Source organism: Catharus ustulatus, chromosome 5, assembly GCF_009819885.2.
Source record: "Catharus ustulatus isolate bCatUst1 chromosome 5, bCatUst1.pri.v2, whole genome shotgun sequence".
Lineage (NCBI taxonomy): Eukaryota > Metazoa > Chordata > Aves > Passeriformes > Turdidae > Catharus > Catharus ustulatus.
In genome coordinates this window covers 1433679-1458925 of record NC_046225.1, presented here as the reverse complement: position 1 = coordinate 1458925, position 25247 = coordinate 1433679, and the positions used below count along the sequence as shown (strand labels likewise).

Sequence of the window (25247 nt, the reverse complement as noted above, 5' to 3'; positions counted from 1 at the left end):
ACCAGGGATAACACAGGGAGCTCTGTTCCAGCACGCACAGGCTGGGAGACACGGGATGCGCAAGGAACAGGCGAGACCACCTAGGATCGGCACAATTCGGGGCTTACTCACAATTAAGTGACAAATAAGCACCTTTTCCCCCGGTTTCGTGAGGGTTCCAAACGCCACTTTAAGGACCCTGCCCGCGCCCCCCCCAGCGCCCTCACGGAGCCGCGCACGCGCCGCAGATCCGACCGCGCGAGTGCGAACTGCGCGCGATGCTTCCGCCAGGGAAAAGAGTCCCCGTCCTTCCGCCCCCCCCCGCCATCCCGCGCCCCCCCACAGCCACCGGGCCCGGGGGAGAACAGGGAGGGGTGAACCGAGAGGGGAGAACGGGGAAGGGAGAGCCGCCTCCGGCCTCCCGGCCCTGACGCGGGGCTTTGTCCGCCGGCGGAGGCGCTGAGGCGAGGCGGTTCCGCGCTGAGGGGCGCTCGCGCCGCCTCGCCGGCGCTTCTTCCTCCCCCCCCTTCCCCTCCCCGAACCCCCCGGGAAGCGGCTGGCTGCGGGCTGCCTCTCGCTCCCCTCCCCTCCCTTTTCGTTTTTATTTTATTTTATTTTCATTTAACCCCCCTCCCTCCCTCCCGCGCGGCGGCGGCGGCCCGCTCACCCCCCTCCACTTCCCCCCGCACCCCAAGATTCCCCCTCACCCTTCCCTACCCCGTCATGGCGACATGAGGAGCCCGCCGGCCGCCGCCGCCGCCGCCGCCCCGGGCATGGGCCCCGCACGGTGCTGAAGCGCCGCCGAGGAGCCCCGGCGCCGCCGCCCCGCCATGGGGTGCTGATGGCCGGGCCCCGCCGGGCACCCCGCCGCCGCGCAGGGGAGGTGAGAGCCGCGAGGGGACGGGGGAGCGGGGCTGCCATTGTGAACGCTGGGATTGTAAACGCTGGGATATACAGGCGGGAGGAAACGCGCACCGAGCGTCCTGCCAGCCCTGCTTTGTGTGCCTGTCCCGCCCCACGCAGGGGCTCGGCGGGGTCTGTGCCCAGGTGTGACCCCGCTCATTCGCAGTGTGAAGGGTTGGGATGTGCCCCAAAGATCCACACCTCCAGCTGGCCAGGTTATTCCAAGCACTATCCAGCCCGCCTTGGAACACTTTAAGGTTTGGGGCATCCACAGCCTCCCTTGGGCAACCTGTTCTGGTGTCTCGCCACCCTCATAGTAAAGAGTTTATTCCGAATATCGAACCTGGATTTCCCCTCTCTCCCTTTGTACCCATTACTCCTTGTCCTGTCACTACAGTACCTGAGGAAGAGTCTCTCTCCAGCTTCCCTGCAGGCCTCCTGGTTTGAGGTTTTGTTCTCTGCACTCTCTCCCCGCTTCCCTCTTAGCTCTCCCGGCTGCGATGGAAGAAGTTTGCTTGAAGGAGAGCAGCACTGTGTTCTCTAAATCCGTCTCCAAAGGGCAAACTGAATGGCCATGGGTTTTGTGCCTACAGTAGAAAGCAGAATGACAAAAAATCCCTCCTGAAAACTTGTACATTGAACACAGAAAAACCTGTTCTCTTATCCTCCCCTTTCAACCCTGTGAAGGAGGGAAAAGGAGCAATCCCTTATTTTACCACTTTTAAAAGTAATGTTGTTAACAACTGATTCAAACCTGAGTTTAAAAATTATTTCAGCATCAGCCTTTGTCTGCTCCCAGACATTTCTTTCTGTGGTGTGCTGCAACAGCGTGTATGGCACAGCCCCTTTGAAAGACAGAAGGATGAGGTTTTTTTAAAAATAAAATGTTTAAACTGAGCAAGAGGGAGGTGGTGCGTGACACACCTGGGAAAGGGAAGGCAGCTGTGCCCCCCACCTCTGCCCCACTGCAGGGGCACCTGGAGCCCAGGTCAGGCAAGGTGAGGGTGCCTCTCACAAAGCAAATCACAGCATCTTTTCCCTGTCTCGAGGGTTGGGTTTTGGGTGCCTGCAAATGATTCAGATTTGGATTTCAAGTAGCTGGGCTGGCTCGTAGGGCAGGGGAGGGCTCGTTCTCACCAGTGCCTACACAGGCCTCGGTGTGGGAAGCTGATTTTTGGCTTCTCCCCAGCAGGAACTGAACTTTCACATGGGGGGTGTGTGTATATGGATACACACAGAGTTTTAATTATCTTTCACCCCTGTGTGGAACTTAGGCACAGTTTGATATGACAGAACTGAGCTGCTGCTTCAAGTGTGTCTGTTCTGCATTCCCAAGCATTTCTCATCCTGTATTTGGTCTGGGATCCTATTAAAAACACTGATGGTGCCTCTGGTGAGAGCCTTGCTGTCGAGATCCTGCCCTCAAAAGGTGCTCCTTGCTGGATACCAGGCTGTCCCTCTGTTCCATGTTTGAGAGCCCACCATCAGCAGCACAGCATTGCTCAGCCCGGCTCTCAGGAGCTGTGTTTCCCTGTTTCCAGACCTGTCATCCATCTTACAGTAACCCTGTGATGCAGTCAGTCCTGTGTGTTAATGAGTTGTTTTCCTGTTTCCAGGTGGTTCCAGCAATATGTGCCTGCATTTATCAGTTTAATTAGGGGTCAGTCTGAGCGTGACACCGTTCAGTGCTGCTGTCTTTGCTCATGTCACTGCCCTGGGAGAAGCTTTTTGGTGGCCCAAGTGTTGCCAGCTTGATAAACTTTGAGCATCTCCCCTGTAATTACAGTCTCTTTAATTTCCCATTCTCAGCCTTTCTGTGCTCACCTGCCCCTTAGCATCCCTCCTGCACAGACTGAAATGAGACCTCCTGTGTTCCAAGGTGCCTTCCCTCAGGGCCTTTCCTTTGCACACCTCCAGCCATCCTGGTTAAAGCAGGAATTAGTCCTGACCTCATGCTGAACTGGCTTTTGGGGAACATTTATATTCACAGCTCTAACCATTGTGTTTGTACGAGGCAATTCTTATATTTAGGAAGTAAAGTTCAGCATCACACCAGTGTAAATGATCCATTTGAACTGGGTGATGGAAGGGATGGATAAAAACATGCAATTTTAAAAATTGGGATTTTAAAAAGGTCAGGCAGGACCACTGGTGTCAGAAAAACCAGACATCATATTTTGAGTGCCAAATGATAACCCTTAGGACTCGATTGCCTGAGCAGCTGTGAGTGAAGAAGACCTGTGAGAAGGCTGTGAGATCTCAATTTCTCCCCTGCAACATGTAGAATGTGTGCCCAGAACTAACTTTACTGGGAACCTGCCTGTATCTGCCCTTTTTCCTTGACTTCCATGACTTTGTGGGACCTGACCAAAGACCTTTTCAGCAGCACACTGCAGTGAGGCAGCAGGAAGGCCAGGCTGCCCATCAAGGAGGTGCATTCTGCCTCATTGAGAACAGTTTCTGTGAGAACACAGCACAATAACAGCTATTTCCAAAAGCCACAATAGCACAGTGAAGTCACCGAGATGGAAGGAAATCTCAGGTGTCTCCAGACTCTGTGTGAAGCAGATGTGGTCTGACATTTTCCCTTCCTGTGTGTTTGCTGACTGCAAGTATTATCAACACTCATTTACTAACCACAGTGGGTATTTGCACTTGCTGTGCCATAAACTCCTCTAAAAGCTCACTCACACATTACTGCAGACATTCCCTATTGCTCAGCAGCCCAGGCACCAAACATCTTTACCAGGGTGGGAGCTGCTGGGTGAACCCATCTGCCAGAGGCTTCTGGACCCTTTTGGTGCCTCACAGCTCCCGTGTCTGGGTTTATTTTATTTCAGTCTCTCCAGAAGTGTGGCTGTCTCAAGGCTCTCACAGGACAGGAGAGATGAACATACAGGGGAGAGCCAGGACTGTGCCTGTGCCATGCTGTTTTTGCAGACAATTGGAATTATATCCTTTTCTGTATTGTCTCAACAAGAGGCTAATTAGTCAGCAAGCTTGAGCTCCTGGAGGATAATTAAGCTTTATAACTGTGGGTTCTCTTTGGTTGATGAGAAAGAGGAGGCAGTACCCTCAGAGCACAAGAATGCTGCTCTGCAGCTACTGTGCTGTACCTCATAATTGATCTATTGTTTCAACAGCAGATAATTCCTCATTTCCTCATAATTATCTCTTCTTACTGCCTCACACTGTATCCTGATATTAGCTGTAATCACTAATTTATCCCAAAGCCAATCAGAATCTATAAAGCAAACACTGGCCTTGGTGAGCACTTAGGCTTTCAGACAAAATTCCCTTTTGTTGTTGTCAGGAGGAATCAGGCCATCAGAGTCAGACATTTTTTGGATGTGGGTGTTGAACTGGGTACCAACTTGTTTGGTTTTATCACTGCTCATTGATGTTAATGACTGACTACTGCCAAAAGACAAAAAGAGGCACTGCTGAATCCTGTCTCTGTTTTTGCCCACAGAGGCATTGTGTTTATTTGGTTGCAGGGGATTACATTACTCAAAAGGTGGTGCATGATGCTTTAAATTCCAAATGCCCGTTGGCCCTTGCCTCTGGAGAGTTAGTTTTTATGGACTTGAAAGCCTCTGGCCCTACTTTATGAAATTACAGCTCTCACTCATGCTTTGTGAGCTTGGTTTTCCTTGGAGTGACTCCCTTCAAGTTACTGTTGATTTATACCCAGTTACATTGGTGGTGGGAGAAGTGAATCACGCTCTGCATGTGTTGCTTTGAAGAGACTACCAGTGAGACGTTACATAATGTCAGCTTTGGTTTGCCCTTTTTTTTTTTAAATTTTAAAGCCTTCCTGCTGCCTGAAGAACAGCCACGCTGCTCTGGGCCCTTAGATCTGGGCTGCTGTGAGCCTTTGAGATACCCAAGTGCTTGAGGGTGGAAAAGTACCTCTGAAAATCAGCTCAAGCAGGGCCACCTAAAACCAGCTGCTCTGTGCCATGTCCAAACACTCTCTTCAATGCCTCCAAGGGTGGCAAATCCACAGCCTCTCTGAGCAACCCAGCTAAAGCTCTGTCACCCTCACAGCAAAAAATGTCAGTGATTACCACCCTCAGTCACAGTCATTCAGCCCTTCTCCATCCACACACTGACTTCTTATCCACACCCTCCTTCCAGCCAGGAGCCTGCCCAGATTTTCCTTGGCCTTCCTCCTGCTACCCTTCCTCCTTTCAGTGCCAACAATCACCTGCTTCACCCTTCCCATTATCCCCAGACACTTCACTTACCTTGCTGGTGGAGGTGGGCACTGCCTGCTTCTCTGCTGCACACGGGGCTGAGGCTGTCCAAGCTGATGAGTCCCAGGGAAAATCCTGTCCATCTCCCATAAAATTGGTGTCGTGCAGCCTGCTCACTTCTCCTAAAGCTCCTTCACTCGGCACCACGGCTCTTCCAAGGCAGCCACACCTGCAGGACCAGGGCCCTGGGTGCTCCCTGTGGGGCAAATGGTCCTGTTGTTGTCACCACCGTGCCTGTGACTGCCTGTACTGGGGCAAGGCTGCCAGAGTCCCCCTCCACAGCAGCTGAATCCCACACCAGCTCTGCCAAAAGGTGCCACTGCCTCTTATACCGACAGCCCAGGTGCTGCTGAGTGGGTGCTTGGCTCTCCCTAATTTGGGGCAGCTGCTGGAACTGCTTGGAAGCTGTTGGGGTTCCCTCAGCCCCCTCGTTTAGGGGCTCAGCAACTACAGCACCCCCAATTCCTCAGGGGTTCACAGATGTTCCCTGTAGTCCTGAACCTTGTCCCCAAAATATCCAGAGTCCCCAGGCAGAACCCAGAGGCTGCCATGCAAACCTTGCTCAGTTGCCCGTGGGAGCTGCTCATTCCTTTGCCAGTGGTGTGCAGGGGATTTGTACAAGGCTCAGCCATTGCTGGCGTGGATTTTTCTGTCATTTACATTGGAAAAAGCATAAATATAATTGGGCTGGTTTCTCTTTGCTTTATTCTGGCTGGTGCTTCAGTTCTGAACAAGAGGATGGCACCATCTTTTTAGCATGTGACCCTTGTGATTGTCCCAGGCGAGGGCTGAGTGTCCTTGATGTGACACCCCAGTGCACACAGTAAAGGATCACATTCCTGACCTGTTCCTGAGCCCTGGGATCTGCTGCCAAGCAATCGCAGGGCCCATTCCTACTGAAATCTCTCCCATGGCTGATTTGTATAAATGTTGTGAGGAATTTACATCTTCCATTCATTTTTAGCTTCAGATAAGCCAAAATCTCGGAGCAGAACTCATGAAATTATATTGAGTTTCATCTCCTTTTCTGTACCAACACATGAGTTCTGCAGCTGGAGCTGTTGTCCTGGGCTGAATCCTGAGTGTCCCTTTTATCCACGGTGTGCTTGGTCTGTGTGTGCCGCAGCAGGGAGAGGAGCTGTGATTAAAGCAGCCTGTGTGCACTGCTCAGAAGCTGTGGCGTGCAGTGTTTAAGCCCTTACTGACCAGAGACCTTTCTGGGCAAAGGCTGCTTGAATGGACTCATCTTGGCAGTTGCCAGGCAAAAAGGAAATGCAAACCTCCACCTCCTCCTCTCCCCTGGCACTTCTGCCAGAGCCACAAGAGCAGGAGTGGGGTGGGCATGGGTCTGGAAGCACGCCCATCTCACAGGAGGGAAAAATGGTGACATTGTCTGAAATTTCACTCAGGAGCTCGTTTTTCTACCTTGTTTTTCAAAAGCCCCTGATTTGGAAAATATCATTTTAAGTTTCCTGTAAACAGCAAAGCCCTGATGTCAGTCACAAGGCTGGGGAATGAAGGGGAGCAGAGATCTCTTAGAACTAGTCCTGTTTATGGAGCAGCTCTTTTCCGCAGGGCTCCTCCTTCCTAGCTGCTAAATGGACCCTGCGATTTCTGTTTCAAAACAAGACGTCAAAACCCCTCCCCTCCCTCCCATCAAAACACTGCTCTGCATTCCCTTTTCTACCCGTGGTTTTAGCTGGCAGGTTCCTTAAAATGTTTGGAAAATTCATCTGTTTGGAAAAGCGGCACTAAAATGAGGTCAGCTTTATTTGCACTCCCGGGGAAGATGTGGTTGGAGGAAGAGAGTGATGTACGTGAGCCCTCCTGAGCGGTGCTGCCAGGATAGCTCACAGCCTTGCCTTTGTACCAGGCTGTGGGAGGGAGCTCGGGCTGAGTCACACCGACAAGTGGCAAGGGCCCTCTTCCTCTGCCAGCCTCCAGAAAATCTCCTCTTGCCGAGTCTGGGCTTAGCCAGGGCTGCAGGGTGCTGCTGGTGAAAGGTGTGACATCACCTGCAGGCCCTTAGGTGTGACACCAACACACTGCTCCTGGGGAGAATTCTTATTTGGCCACAGGTCAGCTTGTTGCTTCAAACAGACATGCTCATGTAGGTGTGAACAGCTGAAATTGTATTCCCAAACATACTTCTCCCAGCCATCGAGCCTGAAAAAATTTTATTGTCTCACAGCACTGTCAAGCTTTTTCCATTGGCCAGTTGGTTTGAACCCACACTGGTCATTTGCTCCTTTATTGCTGTCACATCAGGCTGTGCTTTGGCATTTCCAAAGTTCCAGGCTGCTTCACTGCCTGGTGTGAGGAAAGAGTTAAAGCCCCAGGTACTAAAACTAACATCCATCCCAGCCCCCAGCCACAGCTTTGAAATTTCTAATCACAACTTGCAGTTCGACTCTGCTAGCAGTAGGCTTGGATCCTTTGAAATCACAGATGGCTGGCTGGAGCTCCGAGGAATTCAGTCTCCTCCTCTCTTCCTTCTGCTTCCCCTTCCCCCCACTGCCCAGGAAAATCTGTTTGCAGGTCATCTCTGAGATTTTACTGTTGCTTGCTAAAGCTGAGGCAGATTTGGCCTCTGGGCCCTGCAGGAATTGGTGTGGTGCTTCAGCTCTACTGGAATTACCCCCCTTGTTCAGAATACCCACCTGAATTGATGTTCACAACAAAGACCGTGGGGTTTGGGCTGTCTCTGGCCCTAGAAATCTTGTTCATTGTTTACAAAAAGAGCTGTGTTAAAAAAGCCAGCAGACAAACAACCCCCCCCAACAGCAAGCAGAAAACAAGCCACAATCAAAAGCAAAGAGCTTTTTGTTACTGCCCTGAATTATTTCAGTGGCCCTGTTTGTAATTCAGTTGTGTGAGGACAGTTAAATTGCAACTAGGGGCAAGAAAATCAGGAGCCGTGTTCGAAGCTGCTAGCGGGTAGTAGGTTCCTGGAGCAGCAGCTTTTGTGTGCAGGAGGCATTTTTTATAGTGCTGCAAGTGATTACAGGGCCTAAAAATGAAAAGAAACCTCCTCTATTTTGCATTCCACATGAATGCATCCCCCCAAACCATGAAGTGTTATTTGGTCAAGGAGTCATCTGCCCCAGTTCCTGCAGAAACTGCTTTTGGAAGCTGTAGCCTGCAGCATTTGGCAGCCTAAAATCTCTCCAGGGGAACTGAAAAGCATTTCTTTGAGCCAAGGTGGCTATAAACTTGGACTGAAGAGAGATCTTTATGAGATGAGAGATCTTTATTTTGTGGACCAGCTCGGGGTGTTTGCCATGGGTAAGGAGGTGATTTTTGATGCCTCTCACAAGCGAAAACCTCACTCCAAGGTTTTGACTCTCTAATTCTGGAGCAAGATCCGACTTGCAGCTCCTCAGGAGGCATCAAAGCCAGTTCCTTGACTGGGCTCACTTCTCCTTTATGGAGTCCCCAGCTGTTCTTTAAGAGGTTTTATCTCAGCCAGCTGACCTTCCAGTGAAGATTAGGAACTTTAGGAACTGTTTGAAAAACTCCCAAACTAACCACAGGGTAAAAAAGCCCCAAACTCAAAAGCCAGCACCCTGCAGCTACAGTTTAATTTTGAATCAGGGCAAGCTGGGTGAATTAGTCCCAGCTTGGGCAGTTCCTCCAGCCGGGGGTTGCAGAAAAACAGGGGAAGATTTTGGAGCCGGTGTTTGGTGTGGGGGCAGGCTCAGGGCTCCTGCTGGCCCTGCTGTCTGGGAGGTGCTGCTCTCACTTTTGGGGCTGCTCAGGTGTCACCGTCCTGAGCTGGGCAGGGAGGAGTCCATGGAGCTCCCCGTGCTGGATTTTGGGAAGCTGCCCCACCCCTCCTGCTCCCCATCCTCCCAGAGCCTGCTGTGTTTGGGGAAGCCAGCACACAGTCCTGCTGGTGCTTTTTTCCAAAGGCACGCGTTTATCTGATGGGGAGCTATGGAAATGGAGCTGCAAACTGGATTCAGCCCGGGGCTGCTTGGCCAGTCTCCCGGCTGTGCTCTCTGTGCTGGAAAGCTGCGCTGCTCTCGCTCCAAGGGAAACTTTGAAGCGCGTCATTCCTCCTCTTTTTTCCCTTATAAAGGTTATTGTGCCTCAGCCCTCCGTTGAGTTACGTCCCCGGTTCACAAAGGAAAGGTTATTTTCCCTTCTTTTTGCCCTTGCCTTGGAGAGCAGTTGGCAGCAGCACTCGGTAGAAGTGCCCCTTGCAAGGCTCTGGGATGTCAGGGCTCCAGGGACACCCTGAGCTCCTGCTGGGGGCTCTGACCAGCCCAGGCAGCACAGGGACAACCTCGGGGTAACTAAAAGCTCTTTCCTGGTTCCAGAGGCCTGTGAAACCCATTTGTGTTGTAAACATGGTGGGAGTGTTTATCAGTCACAACAGAAGAAAACGGCCTGACATTTTTCCCTGTGTTGTCTCCAGTGACTTGGGGGTTGGCTAATTACCCTCTCTTTCCTGCAAAACCAGGGAAGGACCATCAATATTTCATATTAGGAGACATGGTCGGCTAAATATAGCTGCTGGCTTTTTCCTGATGAGTGTGGAGTGAGCTGCTCCCAGTCCCCTGGCTCCCAGCACTGCTCCCAGCTTTGTGGGTCTGCTCTACCCTTGCACAGTGCAGCTGGTGCAGTGCTGAGGCACAGCTTTGCCATCAGATGTCAGGGATGCAGCTTTGGGAGCCAGTCTGGCCACAGGGAAGGCTGTGCCTCTGATGGGAGGCTCAGGAGATGATAATGGAGCTGTGATTGTGCATCCCTGATTCCCCTTCAGCCCCATTTACAGCAGTGTCCTCAGGATCAGCCACGGGTTTAAAGAAGAAATGCAAAGCTGAGTAAATGCACGTAAATAAGCTGTGGTTGGAGGTTCTGGAGTTTCACTTCCCTGGGCAGTCTCCCTCTGGGCAAGTGAGGAACTTTTAACAGGGATTTTTCAGCCCATTTTGGGGGCTGGTGAGAAGAGACACCACAGAGCTTCAGGAGCCTGTTTAGGACTCCTGGTTCCAAGGTGTTCTCTCTGTTCAGTGACATCTGCACACCTCGTGTGGGGCTATGCCAGCACAGGCTGTCCCTTGTTCTTAGAGCAGGGTTTGTTCTATAAAAATCTGATACAGAAGGGGTTCCTGTTCAGGACAGAGGGCCCTGACGTTTATTTGCTACTTAAAACCTTCTGGGTTCTTAAGTGGGGCAGGAATGTGGTTTTATACCTGGTGCAGGTTGTGTGAATGAAGAATAATATTTGTTCTCTATCAGCCTTGATCTTTAAGGTTTCCTTTAGCTCTGGGAAAGCACCTTGAATCTTCGTTTGCTCAGAGCTGCTTTTGTTGTTATTTGTAATAACAGATTGTTTTCCCTCTGAATTCTGTTTATTTTCTCAGAGTCAGCACCTTGCTTGTTTCCTGTAAATACAGCCTGGGCTGTTGTATTCACATGAAAATGCCTGGTTAGTGTTTGGCCAGGATCCACCTGGGGGATTGCACAAGACCTCATACAAAGAATGGGAAGTTTCAATAACTTCCCCCTGGATTTACCCTTCGTTTACCATTTCACTGTTTTGCTTAAGTCATTTAACACTGTCAAAGTACTTCAAAAATCTGCAGCCCCAGAGCTACCTAAATAACCTTTTCCATCAGATCACCTTCTCCATTGGAGAGCACCTGGTGGAATCTGTTGTTTTTGAAGAAATAAAAGATAAAAACCTTGTCTCTGCTTTGTTTTCCATTGGTAATGGACAAGTTTTTTGACAGGCTGTTACTGCTTTTTGCCTAGACAGGCACAGCCCAGTATTTGACCAAGCTGTCTTTGGTTTTGCAGGTAGCTGTATCCAGCTGGGTGGCAGGTGGATCCAAGGGTCACCATGAAGTTTTCAGGACCCCTGGAGAGCCAGAGGTTGTCTCTCCTTCTGGAGATGGCAATCTCTAGGGAAGCTCAAATGTGGAAAGCACATGTGCCGAAAATTCAGCCCAATCAGGTAATGTCTGTCCTTCACATCATCCATCCCAACAGAGGCAGGAGACTGTGCAGGGGGCTTGCTGTGGGAGCAGCTGGAGGTTCAGGAGCAGTCACCTTCCCTGACACCTGGGGAATCAACAATTCCCTCTATTTGCTGCACACACCTGCCCAGGGGTGCAGAACACACTGGGGTTAGATCTCTGCTGGCTTTGTGACAGCACATCCATACATCATTGTCCTGATTAAACTAATTTTACAAATGGTGTGGATTATTAGTGCCTGTTTCTGCTGGGCACCAACTGCAACAGTTCTTAAAAGCAGCTTTATTTTATGGAGCCATTCACTAATGACAGCACTGCTCCAGGAAGAACCCCACTGACTCCAGCAGGTCTATTTATGGAGCAGGGTGCAAGCTCGTGTCAAGGGAAGCAGAGCCAGGCACTGGCCTGTTCCAGGGAGGGAGGAATGTTCTCACAGGACTGCAGGAAGATTCAGGGTGGGAGACCCCCGGGGGCTCCACAGTCCAGGCCCCCTCTGGTGCCGCAGGGAGGTTGGAGCAGGCTGCTCATGGCCTCACCCAGCCCAAAGTGCTCCTTTGGGAGGAGGCTCTCTCTCACCTGAGCACTCACAAACACCTGTGCCCTCCACAAAGTTCTGTCTGAAACAGAATGTGCAATGTGGGGACGTTGTCACAGCATTTCTGTCCCTTTGTTGCTGGGTTGGGCTGAATTAACCACACTGAGGGCCCAGATCCAGGCTTGCTGCTGTTGCACCACATGAAACATTCACAGGTAAGTCAGCTGCTGTCAGAGCTAATCCCTGTTGTGTTTGTTTGCTCTGTCTGGCAGACGAGAAGCTGCTGCTGTTGGGCAGGAGCAAATGCATTTGAAGGGCCTCAGTATTTTGTTAATCCACGTTTGGGTTTCCAGAGGAGTGATCTGCTTGTCAGAGGTGTGGAGTGTTGTAGCTGTGGCTGTCTTGAGGCACGTACAGCTTAAGACTCTGGCTTATGGTAAACCAGCCTGTCATTCCCTGCTGGCTGTGCTCCTGGGGTGATTATAATGTAGGGAGATAAGATTACAGGATAACAAGATAGGGTAGGGACTCGAGTGTAACCAAACCAGATTCATGGGTGCAGATTTCACAGGGATGAGGCACTTGCCTTTCTGCCTGGCTGGAGTTGGTTCTGGTGGCTCAGAAAGCACCACCTGCCTCAGGCAGGCTTCCCAGCAACCCCTTCTCTGTGCTTGTCTTGCTCCTGGAATTGCCACCCCAAAACTCATGTGTTGGTGTAACCTTTTTCTTTCTGTTTACCTGCATGTCAGCTCAGGCACTGACACTATTGGTGCTGTGGCACTAAATGTTGTCTGGCAGTAGGGGATCACTGCCTGCCAGGGGAAGCTGCCTGTGTGAGAGCATGAGATGTAGGAAGGTCAGAGGGAGAGGAGAGCAGGAGCACAGCTGCCTGCCTGGGGGAAACCCAGGCTTGGGAGGCCACGGGGCAGCTGAGAACGCTGTGCCTGTAATCACACATCTCCCTCTGTTCCTGCAGTGCACAACACTTGTCCAGCTGTCCTGGCAATGGGAATTGTCCTGTTTTCTGTAATATCTGGGAGAAGGTCAGATTCCCTAGCATCCACTGCCTTCCTGTGAAAGCAGCTGCAGCAGCTTTTTTTGTTGTTTATTTCCCATGGCAATCGGGAAATCTGCATCCTTGTGTGGATCAGATTTGGCACCCCGAGGCGTGTGGAACTTTCCGCTCCCTGCTCCAAGGGTGGACTGGCTGCACAGGGCTTTAATGAGCTCACCTGCTTTTCCAGGGTCTGCAGAAATCCAGTGAGCTGGTGCAAACACCAGGGAGGCATTTCTGGAGAGTCAACTTTCTGTTTTGACTCCTTAGGAGACATTTTGTTCTGGTGTTCAAAACCGGAACAAACTCAGTTTCTAAATATGTGTCAGTTGAGGTCTTGGACAGGAAGAAAGAACCCACAGTTACAGAAGGAGGAAGACTTTCCATTTTTAGGATGGGGTGCACAATCTGTTGGGGACTTTGTTCCTGGTGATATAATGTACCTGATTCTTCTGTTTTGTTTGTACTTCTAGTCTAAAAATTCCTATTCCCTCCTTTCAGTGCAGGCCAGTGTTGTGGGTATGTGCAGCATACCCAGGGCAGATCTCACCAAGGCTTTCCAGCCTGAAAAAACAGCAGGCTGACTCTGGAGCCTCCTCCTGCTTCTGAAGGGATTTGGATTTTTTGCCCTTATGGTTCCCCTTGTCCCTCCCCCCCTGTGTGATATGAGATACAGGTGACATCAGGATTTTTTTTTTAATTAATGTTTTAGAAATGGAGCCATACAGACTGGTCAAAGGTTGAGTTTTGCATGTTACCAGTAACTCTGTGGCTGAGAGGGGCATGAGTGAAGATTTTGGATTTATTTTTACAGAAAGAGAATGTCACTTGTGTCGTGCCTCCTTTCTTTCCTGTTCTGGCTCACTCTGTCTCCCCACTTGTTGTCTGTACCTCTTGAGGAACCCAGAGAGCTCAGTTTATTTCCAGTCCTAATAAAGGACACTGCTCACTGCCCAGGAGCCCCCAGGCAGCAGCAGGTATGGGGAGAGCAGAGCACCTGGCTGGGACAGGAGACATTAAGGACATGGTTATCAGCTGAGCTGTTTTCTCTCAAATAGGCCACAGTGAAAGTCACGTGTGAGTTCACAGATTTATTATCATAGTATTTATTTTAGCCTGCATATTCCACAAGTCCCAAGGTGTGGGAGAGATCAGCATCCCTAGAGATGATTTGCTGTGTGCTTGCCCTCTGGACACCCACTGGGCCCTGGTTCTCCTGCCTGGAGCAGGGGTGACACACACAGAGTACCTCTGGCCCAAGGAAGAACCTCTGTTTCCATCCAAAGGGACTTCCTCTCTTTCAGCCCCCAGAGTGTCTCAGTTTTGCTTTTAGTTTCAATTAACTAAGGTTCAGAGACCTCGCTGCTTAATTAATGTGACTGTGCTGCGTTTTGTTATTTGTGTCTGAGGGTGTCACAGGGACAGCTCTGAGGGAGAGGGCTGGAGCCTGGTATTTGTGTGGGAAGCTCCTTGTCCTGCTGGAGCAGCAGCAGGGTTTGTGGGGGCAGGGGGACCAGTTCTCACTCCTGCTGCCTGTCTCCTGATCCAGGCTGTAAGCACCTTTGCTGGTGTTTAAATCACCTGTCTGTGTGTGAGGATTCTGCCCCATCCTCCTGATCCTTTGTTTGCAGATAGGGTCTGGAGTAGACACCCAGCCACAAGGAGCTGGAGACTGCCCCCCTTCCCTTTGCTTCCCCAGGTAGTTCTAAGGAGCCACTTTGATTTTTTAATTTGTGCTGGATATGCACCGAGCTGAGGGTGCTTTGCAGCTGCTCCTTCCTCCCACAGGCACTGTGGGGCTGGGCTTGGTTTAATTTCCCATCCCAGCTCTGCTGTGGGTTTGGGCCCTACTTTTCCCTTCCCACAGCAAGGACAGGCCCTGCAGGCACTGCCTGTGCAGCTGCTGCTCCAAGTTCAGCCCTGCTGGGAACACTCACCCCGAGTTTGAAACGCTGCCCATGAAGGGCAGCAAGACCCCAGGCCAGGTCTCAGGAGGGCTGGGAGGAGAGGCAGCACAGAGAGGGAGTCTCACCCTTCCCAGCCATGCTGTTTTTAGACCTCACCTTTTGCCTTGGCAGGCACAGGGAAACAGCACCCAGCCAGGACAGAGACACTGGGAGCTTGGAAGCTGCTGCCTGTTTAGGTGGGATAGAGCAGGAATGGGAATTGCTGGGGATGGAAGGGCTGGGGGTGGTGTTGAGATCCCCCCATGCTGCTGAGGCAGAGCCCTCCCTCCTCAGCAGGAACAGCACATTCCCCTTTGTTCCCCCAGCTACAGCCCAGTCCCTTCCCTCCCTCGGGAACACCCTGAGCAGAGCATTTCATAACCTCTCCTGGTGTGTGGTGTGTTCACTGTGCTCCTGGGCCCTGCCCCCAGGGGGGCTCACATTTCACTCTGGAACTGCACTGGTTTTAGAAAGAACCAGTGTTTTGTGGAGAAAATAGCAGGTACTGGTTATTGAAGAGCCAGGCTGGAGCTGAGCAGCAGCTGAGAGCAGACAGTGCTGTGACCCTGGGACTCAGGGCAGACACAGGCACTGTTACTGTGTCTGGAAGGGGCACAGTGTGGGTGTTCTGGTGGTAGACATAGCCTGAAGTATCTTTGTATCAGCATTGGGGTGGTTTTATTCTAAACTGCTGCTGCTTTGCCCTGATGGTGTTCCTGGGGGCAGTGACAGCCCAGCTTTTCGTGCTCTGGACACATCCGTGCTGATCATCCCCAGTAATCCCCCTTGGAGCAAGACCAGGCAGTGCCTTGGTCGATGTGAAAGGCTCCAGGAAAGCTGGAGATATTTCTGAACTGGATCACAGGGAAGGATTTTGTGTCAGTGCCTGAGCTGTGTGTGTGTTTGAAATGTAGCTGTTGTCCAAACAGATCGATGGGGGAGACACGGGCCAAACACCTACACCAAACACCAAACCCAAACTGCAGGCAGAGCTGCAGCTGCTGCTTCCCATTCCCCATCAACTGAGCCACTCAGAGCCTTTTGCTGCTTGCAATTTCTTTATTTTAACAGGTGCTGAGCTAAAAAATCACTGTAACTTGAAGAAAAAAAATTAACCTTTCCCCACAGAACCCCAGCAGAGTCCCTCCACTCTGCTGTTGCAAGGGAGGTTTTGTTGTAGCTGGGAATTTCTGTGCATCCACATGGTTCTGAGGAGGTTAAAAAAAAAAAAAAAAAACAACAAAACCCCACTAAATAAATAATTAATTTCTGGAAACTACTCTGGAGCTCAGCCTGCCAGTACTTGACAAACTGCAAGTCACCCATCCTCTTTTCCCCTGTGAGCAGTGACACTGGAGTGAGGTTTGGGATTCTGTAAGCAAAGTTTCTTTTCCAAGGCAGGTTTTTGGGATGGGGTAAGTAACTGCAGGGACAGAATGGTGCCTGGGGCTGGCTCCAGGCTCCCCCTTTCTGAAGGAGGCTCTGTGTCTGTGCTGAGTGTCTCCTGTGGAGGTAAAGCCTTTGGGACTGCCTCAGGCCCTGTGCAAGAACAGTCTGTCTTTCTCTCCCCCAGGATGTAGCCATTTCTCCAAGGCAGAGGGATGAGGTCATCCAGTGGCTGGCCAAGCTCAAGTACCAGTTCCACCTTTACCCAGAAACGCTCGCCCTGGCCATCAGCCTCTTGGACAGGTTTTTAGCAGCAGTGAAGGTAAATATCTGCAGCTCCAGGATGGGACAGATCCTGTCCCTGGTGCATGGCTGGTGTGTGCAGTGTGAGCAGTGAGGCTGGATGGAAGCACTTCCTTCCCCCAGCCCTGCTCCTGAGCCACTGCTGGGGCTGCCCACGAGCCCCAGGCCAGCCCTGGGACAGCAGCACCAGGGATGGGCCCTGCTCACCTCCATGGCTGCATCCTCCCATCTGGAACACCCTGAAATGCTGGGGCACCTGCTGGCTGCAAACAGCTGGAAAAAAACTGAGGAGAGGTTGGAGCCTGGTGAGGGGGCTGGTACAGGAACCCTGCTGGAATGGATGAGCCCCTTTGGGTTTCAGGCTGTTCCTCCACAGAAACTGCTTTAAAAAGGGGGCAAGGACATTTGGGACCTGCTGCCCCTCTGGCCCCCTTAGCTGGGCAGTGCTTTGTACCTGTTAAGTGACCAAGCACCCTGTGCTCCAACCTGGAATGCCTGGCCTGGAGCTGTGGGGGCAGGCTTTGGAAGTTTGCCTCTTACACATTTACTCAGTCACACCCCGTGGTCACAGCTGCACATCTCACCCCACACCACTGTGTTGGGTAAGCAATATCCCTTAGGAGATGGCAGCTGGAGGATCATTCCAGGCCTGAGCCTTTGCTTTCCCTTGTGAGAGACTTTGGTAGCACACAAGTGACATCATTCATTAACTCACCCCTTAAATATTAATAAATATTGATCATGTTCTCATGCAAGCCATGGAAGTTATTTTTAAGAATCCCAAGTAGCTGATTTACTGAAATGCTGAGATGGCAAAGGTCTAGATCCTCCAGGAGCCAATGCCCTCAAGTGCATGCTGGAGCAGCCAAGGAGTCTGGACTGAAACTGTGGACTATGAGTCCAGAGCTCACTGTGTGCCTTGGGCAGTGGGTGGGAAGGGGGCTTTGCCTGGGGAGCTCTGGGGCTTTGTGCTCCCTCCCCAGCTTTCCTCTCCCTCAAAGCTCACTGCTCTGATGCAGCTGAACTCCTGGTTTTTCACTGGGGATTTTACTGTGAACACTGTCAGTCCCTTTCCCAGGAACAGACTGGGGATTGCTGTTAGCCAGAGGCAGCAGTGTTGGTGAACCTCACTGCACAGCACTCAGCAGGGCTCAGTCCCAGTCCTGCCCAAGGGAATTGATTCCCTTGGACACCTGCACACACAAGTGCAGGATTTCCACTTCCCTTTGCCTTCAGCATCTCTGAGCACAGGCAGGAGAGCCCAGCTGCCAGGAGCTGCTCATGGCTCTGCAGCTGTGGCAGGGTTTAGGAACAGCCTCTGCCTTCCCAACCCCAGCCACTCTCGTGGAGGTGCCCATGGCCAGTGGGAGTGAAGCCCCTTGTCAAGGTGGTCATGTACAGAGCTCACAAAAAATCCCCCTTTCCCCTCCGATCACAGGGCTGGCAGATCCCTGCCTGCCTGACGTTGCGGAGCAGGATCTGTGCTTGGCACAGCTCCCCACTGCCAGGGCGTGGCCAGCTGTCAGCCTGCACATGCAGAAGGAGGCCCTGGGGCTTGGGATGCCCAGCAGAGGGATCAGGGCATCACTGCTGCCTCTGACACAGAGCCCTCTCTGCTCTCCTGTCCCACAGGCCCGTCCCAAGTACCTGAACTGTATTGCAATCAGCTGCTTCTTCCTCGCTGCAAAGACCATTGAGGAAGATGAGGTAACTCTGTCCTTCCTCTGTGGAACACCATCCACTGCCCACTGCCCCCAGCCCTACCTGTGCTTGCTCGTGGTGGCTGCCACTTGCCAGGCCAGGAACCAAGCATTTGGTGTCATTTCTCTAATGATGGGTTCTCTGTTTCTTTTTTTGCCTTGGCTTTTGCAGAGGATTCCAGTACTGAAAGTGTTGGCTCGGGATAGCTTTTGTGGTTGTTCTCCAGCTGAAATTCGCAGAATGGAGAAGATCATCCTGGATAAACTGAACTGGGATCTTCACATGGCAACGCCACTGGATTTCCTTCATATTGTAAGTAAAGAAATGGCTATTGATGTTCTTTCTGGTGTCTGTCTGTGAAAATAACCTGTCAAGAATCACCTAGACAAAAGACTGTAGGTGAACAAAGACCTTTGAATATATTTGTAATTCATCTGTACCCATAGCTTCTGAAAGAAAATGCCTTGCCAGAGAATTCCAGAGGAGGCCCATCACGCTTGAAGCGCAGTATCCAAAACGTGGGCCTGCTGCCTGGCCCTTTGGCCTGCTCTGGGGGTGTTCAGCCACAGGTTCCAGCTCCTGGAAACTGTGCCCCTGACTCTTCACAGTGGTTCTCCCCAAAGCTAAGCACCAGGCAGCAGGGAAACCAGGAGTGCAGTCAGGGAGAAAGCTGCAGGGGTGGGCTGGGAGTGTGGATCCATGAGAGGACATCAAGGGAGGTGTCCTGAGGTTCGCTGTGGAATTTTGTCCTCACTCCTTGCCTGAGGAGTGTGTCTAGGACCCCTGAATGCCAGGTGTGCTGCAGAGAGAAGGGTGGATGGGAAAGCTTTTGCAGAGCCCTCGAGCCTGGTGCCCAGGCAGGTCCCACCAGCCAGGGTCAGGTTTTTACCCCCGGGGCAGAAGTTGCTTCCAGGGTGGTGCTGGAGGATCCTGGTGTGCTCCCAAGGCGCGTTCCCAGGTGCCCCCAGCCGCCCCCTGTGCTTGTGTCCCGCAGTTCCACGCCGTGGCGGTGTCCAGCAGGCCGCAGCTCCTGGCGCTGCTGCCCGCGGCCAGCCCCTCGCAGCACGTGGCGGCGCTCACCAAGCAGCTGCTGCACTGCATGGCCTGTTTCCAGCTGCTGCAGTTCAAGGGCTCCATGCTGGCGCTGGCCATCGTCAGCCTGGAGCTGGAGAAGCTGCTCCCCGACTGGCTGGCTCTCATCATCGAGCTGCTCCAGAAGGCGCAGGTGAGGAGGGCAGCGCAGGGAGCGGGAGGGACCGGGGCCTCCTGCTCGGTGCTGCAGCCCAGCAGGGCGTGGAGAGTCCTTGCTGCCCATGGCTGCCTGCTCTTTGCTGCTGTGGGGATGGCTGGGCCCCAGTCCTGACCCCCCCCCGGGGGAAGGGGGAGGAACCTGTGCCCTGATGCACACAGGCCTTGCTGCACCAGGCAGAAAACACCAGGGAAAAATTCACCTTGCTCGTGGCTCTTCATTCATTGACAGCAGGAACCTTGCAGGTACTGTGGGAACACATCCAGCTGCTAAAAACAGGCAGTGGAATCCTTGATATCCCCCCACAATTCCTAAGGTGCAGGAAGGAGCAGGGGGTGTCCCTTAGGAAGTCACTGTGGTAGGGGTCCTGTGTGCAGCGTGGCGAGGTGCTGGGAGCCCTCCCTCTCCCCCTGCCAGTGCTCCCAAACAGCCGCACCTTTGCTTGTCTTCCCCCTCCAGATGGACAGCTCGCAGCTGATCCACTGCCGGGAGCTCGTGGCACATCACCTTTCCACTGTGCAGCCTTCTCTGCTGCCCAACCCTGTATATGTCTACAGTCCCCTCCAGCAGACCCTGGTGACCTGTAACAGAGGAGCGTTCCACCGCCAGCCCTCCTCTGTCCCAGGGCCGGGTTTCTCCCAGGACAACGGCCGGCCAGAAGCGCCCGTCACAGCTACAGCTGCGCTCTACCCGCGCCTGCCCGCCCCCGCCGGCGGCTGCAAGCCCGGCTCCGCCAAGCGCAAGGTGGAGGAGATGGAAGTGGATGACTTCTACGATGGCATCAAGCGCCTCTACAACGAAGAGCTGGCTCCGGAGGCGGTGGCCCTGGAGAGCGTGGGCTCTGTTTGCGGCGCCGACGTGTCGCGGCAGGAGGGCAGCGTGTCCCCTTGCCCGCCTCTGCAGCCCGTGTCTGTCATGTAGCTGCGGGCGGGGCGAGAAGGGGCCGTACCTTGTCAGGCTGAACTGAAGGGAGCCAAAAGAAAACCAGGAAAAAAAAAAAAAATCCCGACCCCTTTTTGAATTTTATTTCTTGTGCGGCTAATTATAGTTCCACTATTTAAGCACTTAAAAAGACAAAAAAGTATAAAAATCTAAAAAAAGACCCAAAAACCAAACAAAAAAAGTAGCAAAGACCTGTTTCTTTCTAGTGTTGTCGGTTCCACTGTTTTTCTGCTCTTGTGTGTTGTAACCCATTCTCCACATCCGAGAGCTCACACCAGCCCTGCTGTCGCAGGTTTCCCGGCCAACTAAAGCCTCTCTGATCCCATTCCCACCTGCTCCTGCTCCCTTTCTGCTTGCTCCTCTTTTAGTTCTCAGCCAGTCTCGTGCATGACGTCCTGTCCTGCCCCACCTCCACCACAGCTTTCTTTTGCCCTTCTAAACAGAAACCCTCTTTTGTTAATAGCTGGGTGTTTAAATGTGATAATATTGAAAAACTGGATTTCAACAAAAGATTAGGCAGGAAAAAAACCCAAAGCAATGCTTGTGAGCTGCTCCACACTTCAGCAATTCCCACAGGGGTGTGAGGGTGCTCTGTGCCTCACAGAGACTCTCTCCCCAGTGTCCCAACACAGAAAGCAGTTACTGGGTTTTGTATCACTAGAACTGAAACCGTGTTTTTCTTGCTGTGCTGCACTCAGTGTGGATTCTCACCAAGGCTTGGTTCTCTCCATCAGATGTAACCCTTGAATTGTGCAGAGCCCGGTCCCTGCACATCCCCCAGCACTGCTGGGTGAGGTGTGGGGTGCCTGAGGTTTGGAATCGTGTCACTGTCAGCCACAGAACCAAAACACAGCACCCCGAGCCTCCCTCGTTTTGTGTTCACGTAACTTCTAACCAGGAGTCTGACCTTGAACGCGTCTCCTCCGTGTTCTCCCTGTTCTCAGAACACCCCGTCCCACTGTAAGCTCTCTCCACAGCCCTGAGGAAGGTATCGTATCCAGAGCCATTGTACTGATGAAAGCCTTCTGGTAGCAATAAAGAAAGTTGTCCTGGATTCCCAGTGTGCTGTTGTGCTTTTCACCCAAGACCTGGCTCGGCTTCACCCAGGGGCTGCCAGCGAGCTGCGCTGTGCCAGACCCTGGCAGGTGACACGAGAGGTGCTGGGCAGGGGGAGTCACCCAGCATCAACTCAGTGCCTCTGCACACTGCCAGCTCCAGCCCTGGCTCTGCTGCTCCTCACTCCAGGCTCAGTGCCTGGCTGGGACACTGCTCTGTCCCCTCTGTGTCCCCTGTTCTGTCCCCCTCCTGCAGCAGTCCCCCAGGACAGCCTTCTCTTGGGTTCTGGCTTCTTCCTGCCACAGCTCAAAACCCCCCTCAAGACCACATTTCATAGCAGGGTGTGTGTCTTCCTTCCCTTCCAGCCCTTCTTGTCCCTACAGTATTTTCAGTCCCTGACCTTCTCATCCCACGGCTCAGTTTTCCAAAGCCAGGCTGCTGAGCAGGCTCAAGGTATGAACACACCCCCAAGCAAAGCACCGTGTCACTGTGGGATATCCCAGTTCTGGGCTCACTGCTCCCAGCCCATGCCACGTTACACATCTTTTCCAGTTAAATTACACTGGCTTCTCCCCCTCCACACTCCCCTCAACACCTGGGAGGCAGGACTGAGTCTCCCTGGCTCCAAGGCAGCTTTCCTCCTGCTCCAGTCCCAAACACAGGCATTGCCCAGCCCTGGGGCTGCACAAAGAGATAGACAGGTTTTATTTCCTTGATGCTGTGCACAAACCACCCCAATTCCCTCCTTCAGGCAGCTCCCACACAAGAAGGCTCAGGCACAAACCTGTCCCTGGTGTGGCTGAGCCACCTCTGCTGTGTCCCTGCTGTCCTGGCAGAGGCCCTGGACGCTTGTGGGCACCTCTCTGGCTGCAGCACCCCTCAGCATCCCCTTGGGTTTGCTCTCCCCTGCCCCCTCCAGCCCCCCTGCATGGCCCCATCACCTTCAGCAGCAGGCTGACTTCTGTGCTGCTCCCACTGCTGGAACACAGGGCCCTGCTGGAGCACTGCCAGGGCTCCTTGTTTCCCACAGCAAAACATTCCCTGGTGCCCTTGACTCCTCACATTCACCCCTTCCCACACTAACTGCACAGCACCCCAGTGCTTCACACCATGCCCAGATGCCAGCACAGGGTCTGTGCTCCAGGGGAGCCCAGGGCAGTGCAGACCAGGAGCCCAGCACCTCCCTCAGGAGCACTGGGATAAAACCAGGGCATTCACAAACCCCAGTGGTGGCTCAGTGCCCCAAGCCCAGGGAGCTGCCCAGGGCACAGCAGCCACATCCCAGCAGAGCACTGCTGCCCGTTCTCTTTAGCTGCAATCCCCAGCTCCCCCTCACACACTGTGCTCTCCTGCAGCACCCAGCTTCCCTGAGCCCACAAGGATTTGCTCTCCAGACATGAGAGGATGGATCCCCTGCAGCAGCCACACAGGGGTAACATCAAAGCACGACTTTTCAACTGGGAGTGGATGAAGTGGCTTCCCAGCTCTGCTGGGGGACACTCGGTGACAAATCAGCTCCCTGAGCCGCCCCTCCCCAGGCTGACCCCTCTTCCCCACGAGCTGCAGCCGTGCAGAAGCAGGTGAAGGTGACCCTGCCATCCCTGCTCCCAGCGCTGGGTGTGGAAAGCCCCCCCAGCCTGTGGGCAGCTCCGCCCCTCGTTCCACAGACACCGCTGGGTTTGTGCCTCCTGCTCCCTTCCCTCCGCCTCTACCCACCACCAACGCACTGCCACTGTGTTCCTCATGGACCTGTTCTCCCTGAATTTACCTTTTAAAAACACCCAAACCAACCCCAAAACCTGCTGCTCACACCGTCCACACTAACAGCCTGGGGCAGCAAACCCCAGAGGGTCAGCACCTGCCTGAAGAAAGCTACTCCATGTTTTGAGCCCATTTCCTTGGAACCGAGTCCAGCTGAGAGGATTTGGTGACCACCAGCTCGGGCACGCACCTCCATCGAGCTTTGTGAGAGTCACAAATAAATCCGGGCTGCAGGGGACCTCTAGAGGCCGTGTGCTGCCAGCTCCGGCTCGCAGCAGGGGCTGGATCTCCTCTGCTCTGCCTTTCCCTCTCACCTGTGCTGCTGCTCCAGCCCGTTTAGCTTAGTGCCCTTCTCTAACTCCGCCTGGTCCTTCTGCAGACACGAAATCCAGAGCTGCAAGCAGGACTCAAGGCACAGCACAGCACAACTCTACAGAGCTGCAAAATAAAGGCAGTCCGTGTGAGTACGGGCATTTGGGCTGTGCCCATCTGCTTCTCTTGATACTAAAGCTTTTAAGTAATTCCATTTGGAGTTTAGAAGTAACAACAACAAAAAGGGTGCAAGGACTGAGGGGAACACAAGGAGAGGATTCCCTCCTCAAACAGAAGCCTGCAGGAGCCATCCAGCAGCTGCTGGGCAAGCAGCCAGCAGGGTACCTGGGCAAGCTGCAGGCTGGCACAGGTGCCAGCACTGGAACAACAGACAGACTAAAGGGGCATTTAATGGGCAAGGCTCTGAGTCAGCAGTGACCACCCTTGTGAGCAGGTTCCAGACCTGGCCCTCTGCTGGGAGGCTCTGGGCACCACCTGAGGCCCTGCAGCCTCGAGGGCAGGGCAGGCTCTGGTTCTGGGATCACTGCAAATGCTGTCCCAAGCTACACTAGTGCAATATTCACTGCCCTGCAGGCTGGGGAGCAGCCAGCAAGTCCAGCTACAGACCAGGCAAACAGGTGCAGCCCAGCAGGAGGCCAACACTCAGTGACCTTTCTGAGTGTGTCCATGAAGTCACTTCTTTGGTTGCAAAGGTTCCCAGGACAAGGGAGTTTTCCTTCCACCTGGCTGGAGGGAGCTGACCCTTGTCACTGAGGAGTGCTGCAAAATAATGTGCTTCTTAAAAAATCCCAGATTTCAGCAGAGCCCCTCAGCAGCTGGCTTGTCACACCCAGAGTGCAGGGGCCAAACTCAGACCAGCTCAGGGCAACTTTACCTCGGCAGGCTAAAGGACTGAGGTTCAAGATGCAAAGAATAAATCACTAGTATTCGGTTAAAAGTGCACCACTTACACAAACCAACATCCCAAGAGGCTCAGGCTGCCTCCTTCCATCCATCCCAAACCAGCTGGAGGTCACCACACACATTTACAGGTTTTGTTTTTTACCTTCAAGCAATCCTTTGGCACTTCTCAAGCTTTTCAAGTGAGTTCACTTCCAAAGTAAACAGGTAGAAATTTAACAATTTGCCCACATTCAGGACTGTTAAAAAATAATCACTAATTGGGCTTCACGAGAACAAACGAAGCCCTCGATCTGAGTACGAGCCAGTGCAGCTCAGCTGTACAGAACCACAATCCTGCTCTGCCCACAGTGAGGCACAGACAGAAAATAAGGCCTTGACTGTCCAGGACAGGCTCCAGCAGTGCCACAGGATGTGACTCCAGCTTCACACAGCGACACACTGAGAACGTCACCAGGTTATGGAGAGAGTTCCAGCCATGCCAGAGGAGCACAGGATGCCCTTGAGGTGAAGCTGTGGTGTCCAAAGCAGGCAGGCTCGAGGCAGGAATTAAATCCTCCAGCTATGCACTCACCACCAGTCTGTCGTTCTGTGTCACCAGCAGTGTCACACCAGCAGTGTGTGCGTGTCGTGGCAAAGGAAAACGGGCAGGGAGGCAAAGGAGTCCGAGTGAGGCGGAGCAAGGTGTCAGAGCTGCCCAGCCCTCGGCAGCCGCTCCTCTGGCACTGCTGGGAGCTCGGGCGCTGCTGGAGCCCGCACAGACACACAGCACAGCACACCCCAGACGCACGGGGGGAACAAAGGGGAAGGAGAGGAGGGCACACGTGATGGAGCAATGGGATGGCTCTTCTCCTGCCAGGGCTGCCCGGATCCGCAGCTCTTCCAGGGCCCTAGGCCCACGGGGAGAGGGGGTGTGGGGGCTTGGGCAAGGTGACCGTTACATAAAGAAGAAG

The 25247-nt window shown here is 53.0% G+C and overlaps 2 protein-coding genes across 2 annotated transcripts in view; one reads left to right on the top strand and one right to left on the bottom strand.

Moving 5' to 3' along the window:
* Positions 1–657: 657 nt before the first annotated feature.
* Positions 658–21298, top strand: CCNI (cyclin I). Its single transcript, XM_033061283.2, has 7 exons — positions 658–862; positions 10950–11106; positions 16237–16371; positions 17985–18059; positions 18225–18365; positions 19048–19278; positions 19762–21298. Exons 2-7 carry the CDS (start codon positions 10993–10995, stop codon positions 20221–20223), a joined length of 1158 nt encoding a protein of 385 aa, XP_032917174.1. The 5' UTR covers positions 658–862; positions 10950–10992; the 3' UTR covers positions 20224–21298.
* Positions 20456–25247, bottom strand: part of SEPTIN11 (septin 11) — a 44113-nt gene continuing 39321 nt past the window's right edge. The window contains exon 10 of the mRNA XM_033061282.2: positions 20456–25247. Within this exon, the coding sequence (XP_032917173.1) occupies positions 25232–25247 (16 nt within the window). The 3' untranslated portion in view covers positions 20456–25231.

Coding starts and splice junctions, on each gene's coding strand:
- CCNI (XM_033061283.2), top strand. CDS start 10,993: ATGAAGTTTTCAGGACCCCTGGAGAGCCAGAGGTTGTCTCTCCTTCTG. Junction 11,107..16,236: donor CGAAAATTCAGCCCAATCAG/GTAATGTCTGTC, acceptor TCTCTCCCCCAG/GATGTAGCCATTTCTCCAAG. Junction 16,372..17,984: donor GGTTTTTAGCAGCAGTGAAG/GTAAATATCTGC, acceptor CCTGTCCCACAG/GCCCGTCCCAAGTACCTGAA.